Here is an 18,101-nt window from a genome sequence, read left to right as displayed (position 1 = left end):
CAGGATCTCCTCGACCAAATGGCCAAGCCATCGGCTCCTCCGCAGGCTCCTGTCCCTCCTGCAGTCACCACACCTGCTCCGGCCTTTCCTACAGTGGGAACGGGTGCCAGTCTGGCTTCTCCAGAGCGATACTCGGGAGAAGCTAAGAAGTGTAAGCCGTTTCTTATTGACTGTTCGATTCATTTTGAACATTCTCCTTACGCTTTTCCCACTGACAGATCTAAGATCGCGTTCATGATCTCCCACCTGGCGGGGCGCGCTAGGGCTTGGGCTACGGCGGAGTGGGCACGGGACTCAGCGCTCTGCAGTTCTCTCTCTGACTTCCAGGACGCTCTTCTGAAAATCTTCGACCCCGTCTCCGGAGATCGCGAAAAGGCTCGAGAGCTGAGCAACGTTAGACAAGGTGCCGAACCAGTGAGCGATTATGCCACCCGCTTCCGTACCCTGGCAGCGGAGAGTGGATGGAACAGCACCACGCTGTACGACGTGTTCCTGAAGGGTCTAGCGGCTCCCATTCAGGAGAAAATGATTCCGCTGGACCTGCCCCCTGATCTGGACTCGCTCATCGCTCTCGCCATCCATACCGATAACCGTCTCCGGGAATTAAGATCTCAGCATCGGTGCGGATTCACGGAGAGAATGAGCGTCCCTCCCTTACAGCCTGCTGATGGTCGTTTCGACCGCCGACCGCCTTCGCACTCCTATTCCCTCTCCCCCGCTAAGGAAGGCGATGAACCCATGCAGCTAGGCCGAGCTAAACTCATGCAGGAGGAGCGGCTACGTCGGCAGCAGGAGAGCCGTTGCTTTTACTGCGGAGAGTTGGGTCATCTGATTGCTGCCTGTCGGGCAAAGAAACCCACAGCGGTGAGTCATGTTTCGGCTGTTGGTCCTGTTCAACGCATCCTCACGCCAGTCAGGTTAGTACACCACGACTTTAATTCGAAGCTCCCCGCTCTCGTTGATTCAGGGGCTGACGAGAGCTTGATGGATGTAGATCTGGTTAACAAGGTTGGTCTCCAAACTGAACTTCTGGCTAGACCATTCAGGGCCAGTGCTCTGGATGGAAAGGAACTATTCACCATCACGCATAGAACAGAGCCTCTGGAACTAATAATCCAGGGGCATAGAGAACTCTTGACTTTTTATGTGTTCAAGTCTCCTTCTCAGGCTCTGGTTTTAGGCTATCCCTGGCTGAAAAAACACAACCCGCATGTAGATTGGAGATCTGGACAGATTCGGAGTTGGGGGAAAGATTGTGAGGGAATATGTTTGGTCCCGCAGGAGCCTAAGACCACTGAGACTATGACTAATGTTGTTTCCTCTGATTCCGCCACAGACCCTGAGTACCCAGACCTAGGATCCGTGCCCACCTGTTACCACCACCTCAAGGAGGTGTTCAATAAGTCTAAGGCGCTGTCACTACCTCCGCATCGACCCTACGATTGTTCCATAGACTTGGTTCCGGGATTCACTATCCCCAAGGGACGTCTATACTCCGTATCTGGGCCGCAAAGAGCTGCGATGAAAGATTATATCCAGACCTCTCTTAAGGCTGGTCTCATCAGCCTATCCTCTTCTCCAGCTGGAGCTGGTTTTTTCTTTGTAGAGAAGAAAGATGGATCGTTAAGGCCATGTGTTGACTATAGCCCTTTAAATGATATAACAATAAAGAACCGGTATCCCCTACCTCTGATGACCTCTGTGTTTGATCAAATTCAACAGGCAAGCATATTCACAAAGCTAGACCTACGAAATGCCTATCATTTGATCAGGATCAAAGAGGGTGACGAGTGGAAGACAGGCTTCAATACACCCAGTGGTCATTACGAGTACCTGGTCATGCCATTTGGGCTAACCAACGCTCCAGCAGTATTTCAGGCTATGATAAACGATGTTCTTCGTGACTTTCTTGACCAATTCGTTTTTGTATATTTAGACGACATCCTGATTTATTCAGCTGATCTGGAAACACATAAGGTTCATGTGTCAAAAGTATTGAAGAGACTCCTAGAGAATAAATTATTTGTCAAAGCAGAGAAGAGTGAGTTTCACGCCGACATAATCTCCTTCCTGGGCTTCATTGTAGCCCCTGGTAAGGTGCAGATGGATCCGGCTAAGATTAGCGCGGTCGCTGACTGGCCCTCACCCGATAGCCGCAAGAAGGTTCAGCAATTCCTCGGCTTTGCGAACTTCTACCGGCGGTTTATCAGAGGCTTCAGCGCCATAGCCGCTCCGCTTCATGCGCTGACATCCCCCAAAGCTCACTTCCAGTGGACTCCGGAAGCGGAGTCGGCTTTCCAGCTCCTCAAGCGGCGCTTTACCTCAGCACCCATCCTCACCCTGCCAGACCCGCAACGACAGTTCGTGGTGGAGGTGGATGCCTCCAATGAAGGCATTGGGGCAGTGCTCTCCCAGAGGTCCGAGCATGACGACAAGATGCATCCTTGCGCGTTCCTTTCCCGGCGGCTGTCCAATGCGGAGAGGAATTACGACGTGGGCAACAGGGAACTGGTGGCGGTCAAGCTGGCGTTGGAGGAGTGGAGGCATTGGTTGAAGGGAGCCAGCCACCCGTTCATCGTTTGGACGGACCATAAGAATTTGGAATATATTCGCAAAGCCAAGAGGCTTAATTCCCGCCAGGCCAGGTGGGCGCTGTTTTTTAACAGGTTTAACTTTTCTCTGTCTTACAGGCCGGGGTCCCAAAACATCAAACCTGACGCCTTGTCTCGGCTATACGACCCCGAACCTGTTGCCAAGGAACCAGACTCCATCCTTCCGCGTTCCTGTGTGGTTGGATCGGTGACTTGGCAGATAGAAAAGGAGGTAGAGCAGGCTAATAGTGTAGCTCCGCCACCTAGTGATTGTCCTGAGAACAAGCTGTTTGTCCCAGCAGAACTACGATCACGGGTGATTCATTGGGCTCACACCTCTTTGCTCTCCTGCCACCCAGGAGTTCGACGGACGTTGTTTGTCATCTCCCAGAGGTTCTGGTGGCCATCCATGGGGGCGGAGGTCCGGGAGTACGTGGGAGCCTGCTCGGTCTGCGCTCGCAACAAATCTTCAACCGGACCTCGAATGGTGCTACTACAGCCTTTACCTATCCCTTCAAGACCATGGGCGGAAACATCATTAGACTTTGTCACAGGACTCCCGCTCTCCCAAGGCAACACCACCGTACTCACAGTAGTTGACAGGTTTTCTAAGATGGTCAGGTTCATTGCTTTGCCCAAGCTTCCTTCAGCTAAGGAAACGGCTGAAACTATGATGGCAAATGTCTTTAGGGTCCACGGGTTCCCACAGGACATAGTTTCTGACCGGGGGCCCCAGTTTGTGTCTAGTTTTTGGAGGGAGTTTTGCCAGCTCATCGGAGCTACAGCCAGTCTGACCTCTGGATACCACCCGGAGGCTAACGGCCAGACCGAGCGCCTTAACCAGGAGCTGGAAACCGGCCTCCGCTGCCTGGTGTCCCAGAACCCGTCAACATGGAGCAAACACCTGGTCTGGGTAGAGTATGCCCACAATTCCCTTCCTACATCGGCTACTGGTCTGACGCCCTTTAAATGTGTGTTTGGCTATGACCCCTCTCTTCCCAGACAGTGAACCAGAGAGCTCGGTTCCTTCCGCATTTGCTCTGCTACGCTGCTGCCGGCGGATCTGGGGAGCCGCCAAGCAAGTTTTGATCCGCCAGGGGAATCGGGTCAAGAAGGCTGCTGACCGCAGGAGGAGACCAGCTCCGGTCTACCAGCCAGGCCAGAGGGTCTGGCTATCTGCCAAGGACCTCAACCTCAAGGACTCCTCTAGGAAGCTGGCACCGCGGTTCGTGGGTCCTTTTCCTATCACCCAGGTCGTGAATCCCGCCGCTGTTCGTCTTCGCCTGCTTCACCCCACGTTCCATGTCAGCCAGGTCAAACCCGTCCGGGAGAGTCCCTTCGTCCCTGCGGCCCCTCGGCCTCCTCCTCCGGAGATGGTGGATGGGGGGCCAGTGTACAAGGTGAAGCGGTTGCTGGCCGTACGGAACCGGGGCCGTGGTAAACAGTATTTGGTGGATTGGGAGGGCTATGGCCCGGAAGATCGCCAATGGGTCCCCTCTCGCCACATTGTGGACAAGACTCTTATCATGGACTTTCACCGAGACCATCCTGGTCAGCCTGGGCCGTCAGGTGTCAGCCCTAGAGGGGGGGGTACTGTCACACAGCAGTGAGGTATTGTCTCATTTTGGTTTTATGTCTCGTCATTTCCTGTTTTATTTTGAAAAGTAACTCTCCTCTCGTTTCAGGTCACTTGCCCTTCCTCTTGTGTCTCCGGTCTGATTGTCTACCCGATTACCTGATTGTGTCCACCTGTTCCCTATTATCCCCTGTGTTCAAATAGTCTGCGTTTCCCTTGTCTTGTGCCAGTGTGTTATCGTCCTCGTACGTTCACCCTAGCTCTTTTCTCACCACAGCCACAGCCACAGCCTAGATAGTATTCTTTGTTTGCCTTTTGGTTCTATCCTCTGTACAGAGTGACTTTTCGTTGATAGTTTCATAGCATAGAGTTTTTCGCCCATAGTTTTGAGACAGGGTTTTTTGTGTTCTGCTTTCTTTTTCCTCTAGAAGAGTGATTTTAGTTCGACAGTAGTTTTTCCTCCTTGCAAGTGATTTTTTGTTTCTCAGAAAGATCTTTTCCTTTAGATATTCATTCCTCCTATGGGAGCGCTTTCTTTTGTAGACAGAGCAGATATTCACCTCGGTAAGTTTGATAGCTCTTTTGTTTCTACCCCTGGCAAGTTTTCATAGTCGCGCGTCGTCTCAGGACGATACTCAGGTAATTTTATAGCTTGTTTTGATAGCTTGTAACCACTTGTTTTTTTCACTCTGTTTGTATATCTCTTGACGGAGCATTTAAATAAAGACTGCTGTTGCGCAACTTGCTCTGCATCTGAGTCCTATTGAGCCGGAGCCTGACAATCACACAGCAAGTATTTCATGGACTGTTTTCAGTGAGTTAACTTGAGTTTCAGCATTGTGAGGGCAGTTTTCTCACAGACCTGAAAACATTGAAGTTTTTGGCTTAGTATCAGTCAAATGTTGAATTGCTGAAATGTTGAATTTGACAGAAAACATGGGTTGACCCCTGTTTCTCTCAACATCCATGTGATCACAGAGCAAGTACTTTATGACTTGCGTTCAGTGAGTTAACATCAGTTTCAGCATATTGAGTGCAGTTTTCTCACAAAATTGTACAAAATTCAAATGTTCAATGTTCAATAACATTCAAATGTTATTGAATTAGACAAAGAACATGGTTTTACCTCTGTTTCTCTCAAATTCCAGCTGATCTCAAGACGAGCACTTTAAAACCTGTTGTCAGTGAGTATACATGAGTTTCAGCATTTTCAGTGTAGTCAGTGTAGACCCGTGCAAAATGACGTTTTTGGCTTAGTATTAGTCATATGTGACTGAATTAGACAGAAAACATAGTTTGACCGTTGTTTCTCTTAAATTACAGTTGATCTCACAAGAAACTTTCACTAAAATCTGTTTTCAGTGAGTAAACTTGAGGCTCAGTGTATTCAGTACAGTTTCTTCACAGAATAATGCACAATCAAGTTTTCTCTTAAATGTAGTCAAATATGATTGAATTTGACAGAAAACACGATTGACCTCTGTTTCATTCAAATTCCAGCTAATCACAGAGCAAGTACTATTTGGCCTGTTTTCAGTGAGGAACCATGAGTCCTAGCACGTTAAGTACAGTTTCTTCACAGAACTGCGCATAATGACGTTTTTGGCTTAGATTTAGTCAAGTGTGACTGAATTAGACAGAAAACATGGTTTGACCGTTGTTTCTCTTAAATTACAGTTGATCTCACAATTAACTTTCACTGAAATCTGTTTTCAGTGAGTAAACTTGAGGCTCAGTATATTCAGTACAGTTTCTTAACAGAACTGTGCACAATCAAGTTTTTCTCTTAAATGTACTGAAATGTGACTGAATTTAACAGACAACATGGTTTGACCTCTGATTCTCACAGTCCAGCTGATCACAGAGCAAGTACTGTACTTTATGGCCTGTGTTCAGTGAGGTAACTTGAGTTTCAGCATTTTGAGTGCAGTCTCCTCTGAGAATTGTGCACAATCGAGGTTTTGGCTTAGATGTAGTCAAATGTGAACGAAATAGACAGAAAACATGGTTTGACCTCTCTTTCTCTGACATTCCACCTCATCACAGAGCAAGCACTTTATGGCCTGTTTTCAGTGAGTTCATTTGATTTTCAGCATTTTGACTACACTTTTAAAAAAGTTGTAAACAATTGAGTTATGGGCTTAATATTTGTCAAATGTGACTGTATTAGACAGAAAACATGGATTGACATCAGTTTCTGTCAAATTCCGCGTATCTCACAAGAAGCACTTTAAACCTGGCTTTCATTGAGTAAACATGAGTTTCAGCATTTTGAGTACAGTTTCTTCACAGAACTGTGAACAATCAAAGTTTTGGCTTAGACGTAGTCAAATATGACTGAATTAGACAGACAAAATAGTTTCACCTACAGGCATGTGAGAAAATTAGGACACCCCATTAAATAATCAGCTCTTTATTTAGAAATGGTTCACATACCAATATCCAGTCATGTTTATATGTATTTTTCAAAAAGAAAGTGATTTGATTGCAATTTAACAACAAAAATGAACATTGTTTGACAAATCCAAAAAAAGAAAAAAAATAAAGTATGTATTTTAATGGAGGAAAAAGTTAGGACACCCTACCCCCTAATAGCTAGTGTTGCCCCCTTTGGCTGATATAACTTCAACGAGACGCTTTTTGCAGCCTTTTACCAGTCTCTGACATCGATCAGGAGAAAGTTTGGCCCACTCCTCAATGCAGAATTCTTTTAGCTGTGAGATGTTTGAGGGGTGTCTTGCATGTGCAGCCCGTTTCAAGTCACCCCACAGCATTTCGATGGGATTAAGATCAGGGCTTTGACTTGGCCATTCCAGGACTCTCCACTTCTTCTTTTTTAGCCAGTCCTTGGTGGATTTGCTGGTATGCTTTGGGTCATTGTCTTGTTGCAGTATCCAGTTACGCTTCAGCTTTAATTTTTTGACAGATGGTTTCACATTTTCTTCAAAGCACCCTCTGATACACAGTAGAATTCATGGTAGATTCTATGATGGTGAGCTGGCCAGGTCCTGCTGCAGCAAAGCAACCCCAAACCATGACACTGCCCCCTCCATGCTTTACAGTTGGTATGAGGTTCTTTTCTTGGAAGGCTGTATTTGGTTTACGCCAAACATGTCTTCTGTTCTGGTGTCCAAATAATTCAATTTTAGAGTCATCTGTCCAAAGAACCTTATTCCAGAAGTCGTGGTCTTTGTCTATGTTCTCTCTGGCAAACTTCAGTCTGGCCTTGATGTTTTTTTTAGAGAGCAAAGGTTTCTTCCTTGCACACCTCCCATGCAAGTCACACTTGTGCAGTCTCTTTCTGATCGTAGAGTCATGCACTTTCACATCGATAGTTGCCAGAACCTGCTGTAATTCCCTTGATGACACTTTAGGATTTTTCAGGACCTCTTTGAGCATCTTGCGTTCTGCTCTGGGGGTAAACTTGCCCGGACGGCCAGATCTTGGCATGGTGGCAGTTGTTTTGAATGTCCTCCACTTGTAAATAATTTTGCGAATGGTGGAATGGCTGATGTTAAATTCTTTTGAAATCTTTTTAAATCCTTTACCAGACTCGTAAGCGGCCACAATCTTCTTTCTGAGGGCATCAGGAAGCTCTTTAGACCTCACCATGGCGCTCACCTCAACATCTCAACTGTCAGGGCCACACCAAACTAAATGTGAGGTTTAAATAGGGCAAGGCTTCATTCAAATGCTGGGTAACGATGTACTAATCATGTGCACCTGACGTGATGCACCTGTTTGGGATTTTCAACATTTTAAGAGGGATAATATAGGGGGTGTCCTAATTTATTCCTCACCAGAAATTGCATTATTTTTTAATTAAATTTTACAGAAAGTTTTAAAAAGGCTTTTCTTATTTTTTTATTGTTTAGTTATATTACTTGGATCCCTGAGTTTAATTAAAATTGACATTAACTACCCATATGTCCAAATATATTTTAAAATACACAGGATTTCATAAGATGTCCTAATTTTTTCACATGCCTGTATGTTTCTTCAAAAAATCGCATTTTTTCGGTGAGTTCACTTGAGTTTCAGCATTTTTAGTGCAGTTTCTTCACAGAACTGTGCACAATCGAGTTTTGGTTGTACAAATAGTTAAATGTGACTGAGTTTCACCATGTTGAGTACACGTCTCTCACAGTGGTGCAAACAATTAATTTTTTTGCTTAATTCTGAATTAGACAGAAAAGATGGATTGAACTGTGTTTCTCTCCAGTTCCAATGTATCTTAAAAGAAGTACTTTAAAGCCTGTTTTCAGTGAGGAAACATGACTTTTTCCATTTTGAATGACGTTTTCTCACAAATTGTTGCACAATCAACTTGTTGGCTCGGTATTCCTTAGACGTGATTGAGTTAGACATATAACACGATTTGAGCTCTGTTTCTCTCAATTTCCAGCCAAGCTCAGAAGAAGCACTTTAAAACCTGTTTTCAGTGAGTAAACATGAGTTTCAGTATTTTGAGTGCAGTTGTCTTACAGAACTGTACACAATCAAGGTTTTGGCTTAGATGTGGTCAGATGTGACCGAATAAGACAGAAAACATGAACTGAGCTGTGGTTTTCTTTAAATGTTTTCAGTGAGGAAACATGAGTTTCACCATTTTGAATACAGTTTTCACAGAGGGCTCTAAACTAAAGTCCAGCTGATTTCACGAGAAGCACTTTAAAACCTGTTTTCAGTGAGTAAACACGGGTTTCACCATTTTGAGTGCATTTTTTTCAGATGGCTGTGAAAAATCAAGTTTTTGGCTTTACTAGTCAGATGTAACTAAATTAGACAGAAAACATGGTTTGACCTTTGGTTCTCACAATTTCCAGTTGATCACAGAGGAAGTACTTTATGGCCTGTTTCAGTGAGTTAACTTGAGTTCAGTGATCCCAGCTTGAATGGCATCCTGGGCAAACAGCACACACACACACACACACACATAACACACCTCAACCCCGCCCACTGGCCCACGCCCCCCACCAACCCAAAGAGAAAATCGAGTGAGTCCCAGCCTAGTCAAGCGAGCATGAACTAATGAAGCCTCTTGGATGAGAGGTGAAACATCTTCAAAGACAAATAACTAAGTCCAGTTGCATTCGATTGAATTTCCTTGAGATAACCATGACCTGGATGAATGAGAATATTCACAGGCTTATCGAGTGAAAAGTATAGACATCCTTGCTGACAAACTGCTCTAGAGTGCACTGGACCTCAGACTGGGGTCAAGATTTATCTCCCAACAGGACAACAACCCTAAGCATACAGCCAACATCACAAATGTGTGGCTTCGGGACAACTCTGTGAATGTCCTTGCATGGCCCAGCCAGAGCCCAGACTTGAACCCTATTGAGCATCTCTGAAGAGATCTGAAAATGGCTATGCACCGATGCTCCCTATCCAACCTGATGGAGCTTGAGAGGTTTTGCATTGAAGAGTGGGAGAAACTGTCCAAAATAAGTGTGCCAAGCTTCATAGGATCATACTCAAAAAGACTTGAGGCTGTAATTGCTGCCAAAGGGGCTTGAACAAAGTATTGATCACAGGGTGTGAATATTTATGTACATGTTATATTTATTGTTTTTCATTTTTAATAAATTTGCACAAAATTCAAGCAAACATGTTTCACTTAGCGGTGTGAATACTTTCCAGATGCAGTGTATTGTTGAAAAAAAAAAATAGTATGAAGTGAAATGAACACTTTGTTATTGTAGTTACACTGGAGACACACAGTTGATACATGGGCACAGGGGAAGACCTGGACACCCTCCTTCCTTTCGCAATATAACCACTTTGCAAGGAAACCAGAAACCAGTGAATCAAAACCGGTGAATCAAAAACCCAAAACCTAACTATTTTATGATGTGAACTGTTAAACCCCCTACACAGGCACAGTCATAATGTAGTGGTCTTTGAGTTTCTCTTTAGAGCTCTGTGTTCTCATCACTCATTGAAGTGCTGGGAGCTCCACCCTCAGCCACAGAGCTGGAGAGCGAGGGTTTGGGCTTGAAAGCCAATGAGGCAGAGTTTATGCAATAGCGTTTTCCTGTAGGTCTTGGTCCATCATCAAACAGGTGTCCCAGATGAGCTCCACACTGAAACACAAAAGGAAAATTTCATATGCAGTCTTTTTGGATTTTAGTAACAAGTTGCATAAGTACATTTGTAAATAAGATGTTTGTGCTTTTTTAGGCAAGAGTGTTGACAACAGAGGAATGGAATGCACTTCAGTATCATTCCAATGAGTTGTATGACTTAAGTTTTGTTGTATAACAAAGAAACAGCTCAATTTCACTGTTCCTGGGTAATATACACTATTGTAATCCAAAGTAAGCATGCATAAACATAGTTGAAACAAAAACAGCAAAACAGTCAATAAAATTGACTGTTACTTGCACGCATTTGCACATATTTGATTTGCTAACACAAGGTGTTGCTTGATAACATTATTGTGGTAAAAGTTGAGTCAAATTCAGGTTTCAGTTTATTACGCTGTCTTTTTTCCTGAGCTCTCTGTATTGGCATATTTTTCAAACAGGACTAGTGTTTGAACAGTCATAGATACATCTATATACAGTGGTATGAAAAAGTTTGGGCACCCCTGATCATTTTCAGGATTTTCCTTTATAAATCATTGGTTGTTCGGATCAGCAATTTCAGTTAAATATATCATATAGCAGACAAACACAGTGATATTTCAGAAGTGAAATGAAGTTTATAGGATTAACAGAAAGTGTGCAATAATTACTTAAACAACATTAGGCAGGTGCATAAATTTGGGCACCCCAACAGAAAAATGACATCAATATTTCGTAGATCTTCCTTTTGCAGAAATAACAGCCTCTAAACACTTCCTATAGCTTCCAATGAGGGTCTGGAGTCTGGTTGAAGGTATTTTTGACCATTCTTCTTTACAAAAAATCTCCAGTTCAGTCAGGTTTGATGGTTTCCGAGCATGGACAGCCCGCTTTAAATCACACCACAGATTTTCAATAATGTTCAGGTCTGGGGACTGAGATGGCCATTCCAGAACGTTGTAGTTGTTCCTCTGCATGAATGCCTTTGTAGAGTTTGAGCAGTGTTTGGGGTCGTTGTCTTGTTGAAGTATCCAGCCCCGGCGCAACTTCAACTTTGTCACTGATTCTTGAACATTGTTGGCAAGAATCTGCTGATACTGACTGGAATCCATGCGACCATCAACTTTTACAAGATTGCCAGTACCTGCACTGGCCACACAGCCCCACAGCATGATGGAACCACCACCAAATTTTACTGTGGGTAGCAAGTGTTTGTCTTGGAATGCTGTGTTCTTCTTCCGCCATGCATACCGCCCCTTGTTATGTCCAAATAACTCAATTTTACATTCATCAGTCCACAGCACCTTATTCCAAAAGGAAGCTGGCTTGTCCAAATGTGCTTTAGCATACCTCAAGCGACTCTGTTTGTGGCATGTGCGTAGAAAAGGCTTCCGCCGCATTACTCTCCCATACAGCATCTCCTTGTGCAAAGTGCGCTGAATAGTTGAACGATGCACAGTGACACCATCTGCAGCAAGATCATGTTGTAGGTCTTTGGAGCTGGTCTGTGGGTTGAGTTTGACCGTTCTCACCATTCCTCGCCTCTGCTTATCAGAGATTTTTCTTGGCCTGCCACTCCGGGCCTTAACTAGGACTGTGCCTGTGGTCTTCCATTTCCTCACTATGTTCCTCACAGTGGAAACTGACAGCTTAAATCTCTGAGCCAGCTTTTTGTATCCTTCCCCTAAACCATGATGTTGGACAATCTTTGTTTTCAGGTCATTTGAGAGTTGTTTTGAGGCTCCCATGTTGCCACTCCTCAGAGAAGATGCAAAAGGGAGAACAACTTGCTACTGGCCACCTGAAATACCCTTTCTCATGATCGGATTCACCTGTGTATGTAGGTCAAGGGTCAATGAGCTTACCAAACAAACTTTGTGTTCCAATAATTAGTGCTAAAGGTACTCAAATCAATAAAACAACAAGGGTGCCCAAATTTATGCACCTGCCTAATGTTGTTTAAGTAATAGTTGCACACTTTCTGTTAATCCTATAAACTTCATTTCACTTCTGAAATATCACTGTGTTTGTCTGCTATATGATATATTTAACTGAAATTGCTGATCCGAACAACCAATGATTTATAAAGGAAAATCCTGAAAATGATCAGGGGTGCCCAAACTTTTTCATACCACTGTATAATATATATAAAAATGAAGTGTGGTACTGGGCACAGGTGACTTAACCCACAAAAAATCTACAACAATGATTCTCCAAACTGCCTCTAAGACACAATTTGTATGTATAAGTCAAAGTTAAAAAAAATATTTTGACACAGTAACAGGGTCAACTCTGTTACTGCCCTAACCTGTCTCTACTGCGTTAACGCAGTCCCAGGCCCATTTATAGTTTTTTAACTAGTCTTGTTATTTTTCAGTTGCATGTGAAATGTGTCCCACTGGTAAATAACAGATACTATTACGGTATAATCCAGTGTTTATACTGTACCTGGCTGCATGAAGTCTCCACTCTGTGCATCCCACAGGAGAAATCATCTGACTGAGTTATGGACTCCTCCTTCACAACATCGAAGAAGGATGGCCAACCTAAACACATGATGGTATTGTGTTATGAAAGTGAGGTAAACACAGCAAAAGTAAATCTTATGACCTAATTTATATAGCATATTTTTGTAAGCTGTTCTTGCTCTCCCCCCTGCCTGGAAGTGGTGCTATTGTGTTTTCTTGTCTAGTCTCTGAGCTGCAGTAAGCGACTGCTGATTGGTGGGAGGACTAATGAACGCACTTTTAAAATGGTACTGTCCATGTCAGTGTCACACCACGGTGAGGTTTTGTCTTGTTTTGGGTTTATGTCTCGTCATTTCCTGTTTTATTTTGAAAAGTAACTCTCCTCTCGTTTCAGGTCACTTGCCCTTCCTCATGTCTCCCCGATTACCTGATTGTATCCACCTGTTTCCCATTACCCTCGTGTTTGAAATAGTCTGCGTTATCCTTGTCTTGTGCTAGTGTGTTTCATCCTTAGTGAGATTGTGCCAGCGTTCTCTAGTATTGATAGTTTAGATTTTCCTCCGGTTGGAGTGATTTTTTTGTTCTTAGAATCATTGCCTCTGGTCCTTGGTCAGAGACAATGTCCAGAGGTATACTGATGAGGTGAAACACATGACAGTCTGGTGGACTCCTTTTTCTCCCTGGCTCCAAACCTGACCCTGTATATTGCTCTCTTTCTGCTGTTCATTGCTGTTGATTGTTTTAGAGATTTGTTTCAGGTGTAAATAATATAGTTTCTAATCTGAACAAGCAGATCAGGTAACTGTAGGGGTGGGAAGCCTTTTTTTGTTTTATTTCTTTAAACTAGATTGTTTTGATATTTTGGGCCATGCTCACCCTAATGCCTACTTCGTTTATTGCAATACAAATATATCTACTTTGCTTTGGACTGCATTTTGCTCCCATCCATGGGAGCTGGGGAAAAAGGCGAGTTCATTTTATGCTACACTATGTTATTTTTTGTTCATTTTCAATACTTGTTTTGTCTGCAATCTGTCATATTTTTGGTTGATGATTGTTCCTGAAACGGCACTAAGGAGTTTGCTCTTGATAATTTTGCTAGGATTCCCTCCTTGGAGCAACTAAATAAGGAAGATTGATTTGATGCTGATCACTAATTTGTTTATTGTGCAAATGCCTCTTGCTCTTGGTGGAGAAGCTGGGAGAGAGAGGTTTGTTTGTGGATCAGGCAGCTGCAGACGGACCAAGAAAGCTGACATGGAGCTTTGAGATTCTGTCCTGACCATCATGCCCTCCCATTATGCCAGGGATGTTGGCTGAGGAGCTCCACCTGACACTTCACTGAGAAATTAGGAGTTAAAGGTACAGGCCATGCACCTTACAATTACAGCTTTAGAGCTTGAACGTCAACCTGGTGTTGCTCCCTTTTTGCCTTTCACTCAGCAGACCTCACAATCTCTCCAAGATGTCTTTGATATGATTAGGCATACTGCACTGGTATCACGTTCAGAGAGTCTGAGGTGGACTCATACTTCAGTGCATTTGAAACATGACATTTACACTTCTTAGCCTTGACAAACAGTTGGTTTCGTAGTAGCTGATCCAGAACCAGTCTGACATGCTGCTTATGAGTTTCTAAATCAGGAGAGAAGATCAGGATATCATCAAGATAAACAAAAACAAACTTATTCAAGTACTCACGAAGAACATCATTTACTAGACACTGAAACACTGCAGAAGCATTAGTGAGTCCAAAAGGCATGACCAGATATTCATAATGTCCTGTAGGTGTATTAAATGCCATCTTCCACTCGTCCCCCTCTCCGATATGGACCAAATGATAGGTGTTGCGTAAATCCAAGGAAGTAAATACCTTGGACCTCTGGAGAAGCTCAAACCCAGAGGCGATGAGTGGGAGAGGATATCTGTTCTTTACCATGATCTTGTTAAGTCTCCGATAGTCAATGCAGGGTTGAAGAGTCTTGTCCTTCTTCCCCACAAAGAAGAATCCTGCTCCAGTAGGTGAAGAAGAAGGCCTGATGATCCCAGCCCTGAGGGAAGCTCCCATGTAGTCCTCCATGGCCTGACGTTCTGGTCCCGACAGAGAGTACAGACGTCCACGAGGGGGCGAGGTACCAGGGAGTAAATCAATGGCACAGTCATAAGGACGGTGAGGGGGAAGTGAAGTAGCCTTAGCCTTACTGAATACCTGCTTAAGGTCCAGGTAGCAGGGTGCTACAGAGGACAGGTCAGGAAACTCCTCGTCGTCGACCTCCTCGGGTATGGTGAAAACTCTCTGCAGAGTGGTGACAGAGGAGCCCGCCAGCCACTGCGTCTTACAGTCCTCCACCCCCATGACAGAACCTTGCCGGAGGACAAGTCCACATGAGGATTGTGCAAAACTAACCATGGATAACCCAGGACAAGAGTGTGTTTAGGTGCGTCAATAAGGTGGAAAGATATTTGCTCAGAATGTGAGTCAGGAAAAGACAGTGTAACTGGCGAAGTGTAGTGAGTTACCAGATACATCACATGGCTGTCTAAGGTGGAGGGAGGCACGGGGGAGTCTAGTAGAACAAAGGAGAGGTTAAATTGCTTAGCCAAACTCATGCCCCAGAATCAATGAGAGCGGAGATAGGGAGCGACAGAGATTCTGTGGAAAGAGTCACCAGCGAGAACTGCCGGCAAGATCTGTTCCTAGTGGAGGAGGTACAAACCTGCACAGGAGCCCGACGGGCAGAACTGCTGCGGTGTATAGGGCAATTAACCAGAAAATGGCCCATCTGAGCACAGTAGATGCATCGGCCCTCATTGCGTCTGCGCAGGCGTTCCTCAGGAGAGAGCTGAGTGCGTCCATAATACACCATAATACTACGCTTTAACGGCCTCTCAACCAGGAGCAATGGTGTGAAAAATCTGAGTAAGAGTTTCCACAAAAAGAGGCAGAGAATTGCAGACAGCTGAACGGCAGTTCCACCACCAGGCATTTGCTCAACCAGACATGAATGAAATCATATAAGCAATCTTGCTACGGTCTGAGAGGAAAGCTGTGGCGTGAAACTCAAAATGAAGCTCACATTGAGTGATAAATTGTCTACAATCACCGGACTCCCCAGAAAACCTCTCAGGGCTAGACAGCCGTAGGCGAGCAGAGTCAGCATGAGAAGCCTGGGCGACAGCGCTCTCGCTGGGAGGTTGCGTGGTGCCCCATTGTGGCTGCTTGACCCTCAAACCACTGAGTTGGAATGCGAGCATGGAGAGCGCCGCTTCTTGATGTTTGCTGGAGTCAACTAATTCCTGCCTCAGAGATACCATCTGATACCACCTGCCAGCGAAGTCGCTGCTCTTGAGTCATAAAAGCCTAGACCGAAGGTAAATACGCGAGGAGAAATTGCCGGAAAGCTACTCACAAGGACGCAGACGATCTGACAACAAACAATGGGAAGGGCAGGTTTATAAATACACACAAGGGAAGGGCTAACGAGACACACGTGAAAACAACAGACAATCAAATGAAAGTAAAAACACCAACAACGAACACAAACAGGAAATGAAGGAATCCTAAAAAATAAAACAGGAAGTCAGACAGTGAGAGACCTGACAGATATTCAGGAGAAGGAACCCTCTAAGGATCTGCCAGTTTGTGGTTGGTCTCGACGGTCTGTAGGAATGCCGAAGGTGGTGTTGGGTCGAGGGAACTGTCAAATCAGGCTCCTGGGAAGGAAAGAGAGGGAGAAGGTATCTGAGGAGGCCTTAAAGGGTGACAGTCCAGTAGCTGAACTGGTCTGGGAGGTGTGGGCATACTCGATCCATGGCAGATGTTAACTCCAGAAAGTTGGATATAATGAAGCAACAACAAAGAGCCACTTCCAGGCCCTCGTTGGTTCACTCTGTCTGACCATTGGTCTGGGATTGAAAACCAGAAGACAGATTAACTAAGTAACCCAAGGGAGTAACCCAAGAAAGAAAATGCTCTGCCCTTGGGAGGTGAACTGGGGTCCTTGGTCAGAGACTATGTCCAGAGGTATACTGACGAGGTGAAACACATGAACTACCATGCACTAAAACAGGGAGAGAAAAGAGATTTAGGACGTTTGAAAGCTTGGTCCACTTCTTTTTGACCAAAAGGGATCACGGAAGAGGTGAGTGTGGCCTAACCCATTTGAGGGTTATGAAGTAGGTGAACAGTTTGATGTGTCACTTAAGCTGCCATTCAGGGCAATTGCTGAAAGGAAAGTAGATAACTCCTCTGACTCTAACAAACATTGATGAACTAGATCTTAATAAGTAAAGTTGTGTTCAGCAGCTAGAGCTAGCAGTGGTACAGATAACTGTCGATAGGTCAGAGTTGCCGCAATCCGAAAACGTGAGGGTTGATTGGGTTCAATCTGGCTCAACAAATGTCCCTTCCGACCACAGTAAAGGCACTCATTCGACACCTGGTGGCACTCCTGTTCCAGAGCTAGTGGCGTAGCAGGCTACACCAGACGGAGAGCAGGAGGAAGTGGTGTGCGCGGAAGCAGAAGAGGGGCAAACGGGGCGGCCTGTTAGCTAGGCTAAAGGCTAACGTCGGGAGAACACCGATCCCGTCCCTGTTCCTGTCCAATGTTCGCTCTCTGGACAACAAGATGGACCTACTTCGACTGAGGCTGGGGGTTTCACGTGAGATGAGGAACTGTGCTGTGCTTTGTCTGACGGAAACATGGCTAAACGAGAACATGCCGGACCCAGCCTTCCAGATCGACGGCTGGCTTCTCTTCTGAGCGGACCGCAACCAGCTGTTGGGGAAAGTTTGCGGGGGCGGACTATGCGCCTACATTAATAAAGGTTGGTGTACAAACTGCGCAAAGGTTAACAGCCACTGCTCTGAGGCGATAGAGTATATGACTGAAATGCCGGCCACACTATCTGCCTCGGAGTTTACGGTGGTGTTTGTTATGGCTGTTTACATCGCGCCGGGTGCTAATGCTAATGAAGTGCTACGGGAGCTACACAATAACATCAGGTCGCTCTAGAACAAGCACCCGGAGGCTTTTTACGTGGTTGCGGGAGATTTCAACCACGTAAACCTGACAGACACTCTGCCTAAGTTTTACCAACATGTCACCATACCGACACAGGGAAATAACCCCCTGGACCGTGTATACACAAGCAAACAAGACGCATATAGAGCTGTCCCCCACCTCGGCTTTTCCGACCACATCTCCATCATGCTGGTTCCTGCCTACCGTCCGCACACAGAGGACCATCACCGCGTGGCCCACCGATGCTGTCCCAGTACTGCAGGACTGTTTCCAGCGCACAGACTGGCAGGTCTCCAGGGAAGCAGCTGTCCGTGAGGGAGAGGTGGACCTGGAGGACTACACATCTGCGGTCCTCAGTTACATCTACAAGT

The 18,101-nt window shown here is 45.2% G+C and overlaps 1 protein-coding gene across 10 annotated transcripts in view; it reads right to left on the bottom strand.

Moving 5' to 3' along the window:
- Positions 1–9,717: 9,717 nt before the first annotated feature.
- msrb3 (methionine sulfoxide reductase B3) overlaps positions 9,718–18,101 on the bottom strand; it is a 69,007-nt gene continuing 60,623 nt past the window's right edge. For 9 of the 10 annotated variants that reach the window (XM_046379274.1, XM_046379277.1, XM_046379275.1 and 6 more), the window contains 2 exons: positions 12,687–12,784; positions 9,718–10,256 (listed from right to left, as the gene is read on the bottom strand). In XM_046379274.1, coding sequence (XP_046235230.1) covers positions 10,086–10,256; positions 12,687–12,784 — 269 coding nt within the window. In that variant the 3' untranslated portion in view covers positions 9,718–10,085. Of the gene's footprint in view, positions 10,257–12,686; positions 12,785–14,266; positions 16,297–18,101 lie in introns of those variants that run through there. The other variant, XM_046379273.1, reaches the window with a different exon arrangement.

Source organism: Scatophagus argus, chromosome 22 (assembly GCF_020382885.2).
Source record: "Scatophagus argus isolate fScaArg1 chromosome 22, fScaArg1.pri, whole genome shotgun sequence".
Lineage (NCBI taxonomy): Eukaryota > Metazoa > Chordata > Actinopteri > Scatophagidae > Scatophagus > Scatophagus argus.
Note: the sequence above shows the minus strand (reverse complement) of the source record. Positions and strands in the feature narration are given on the sequence as shown.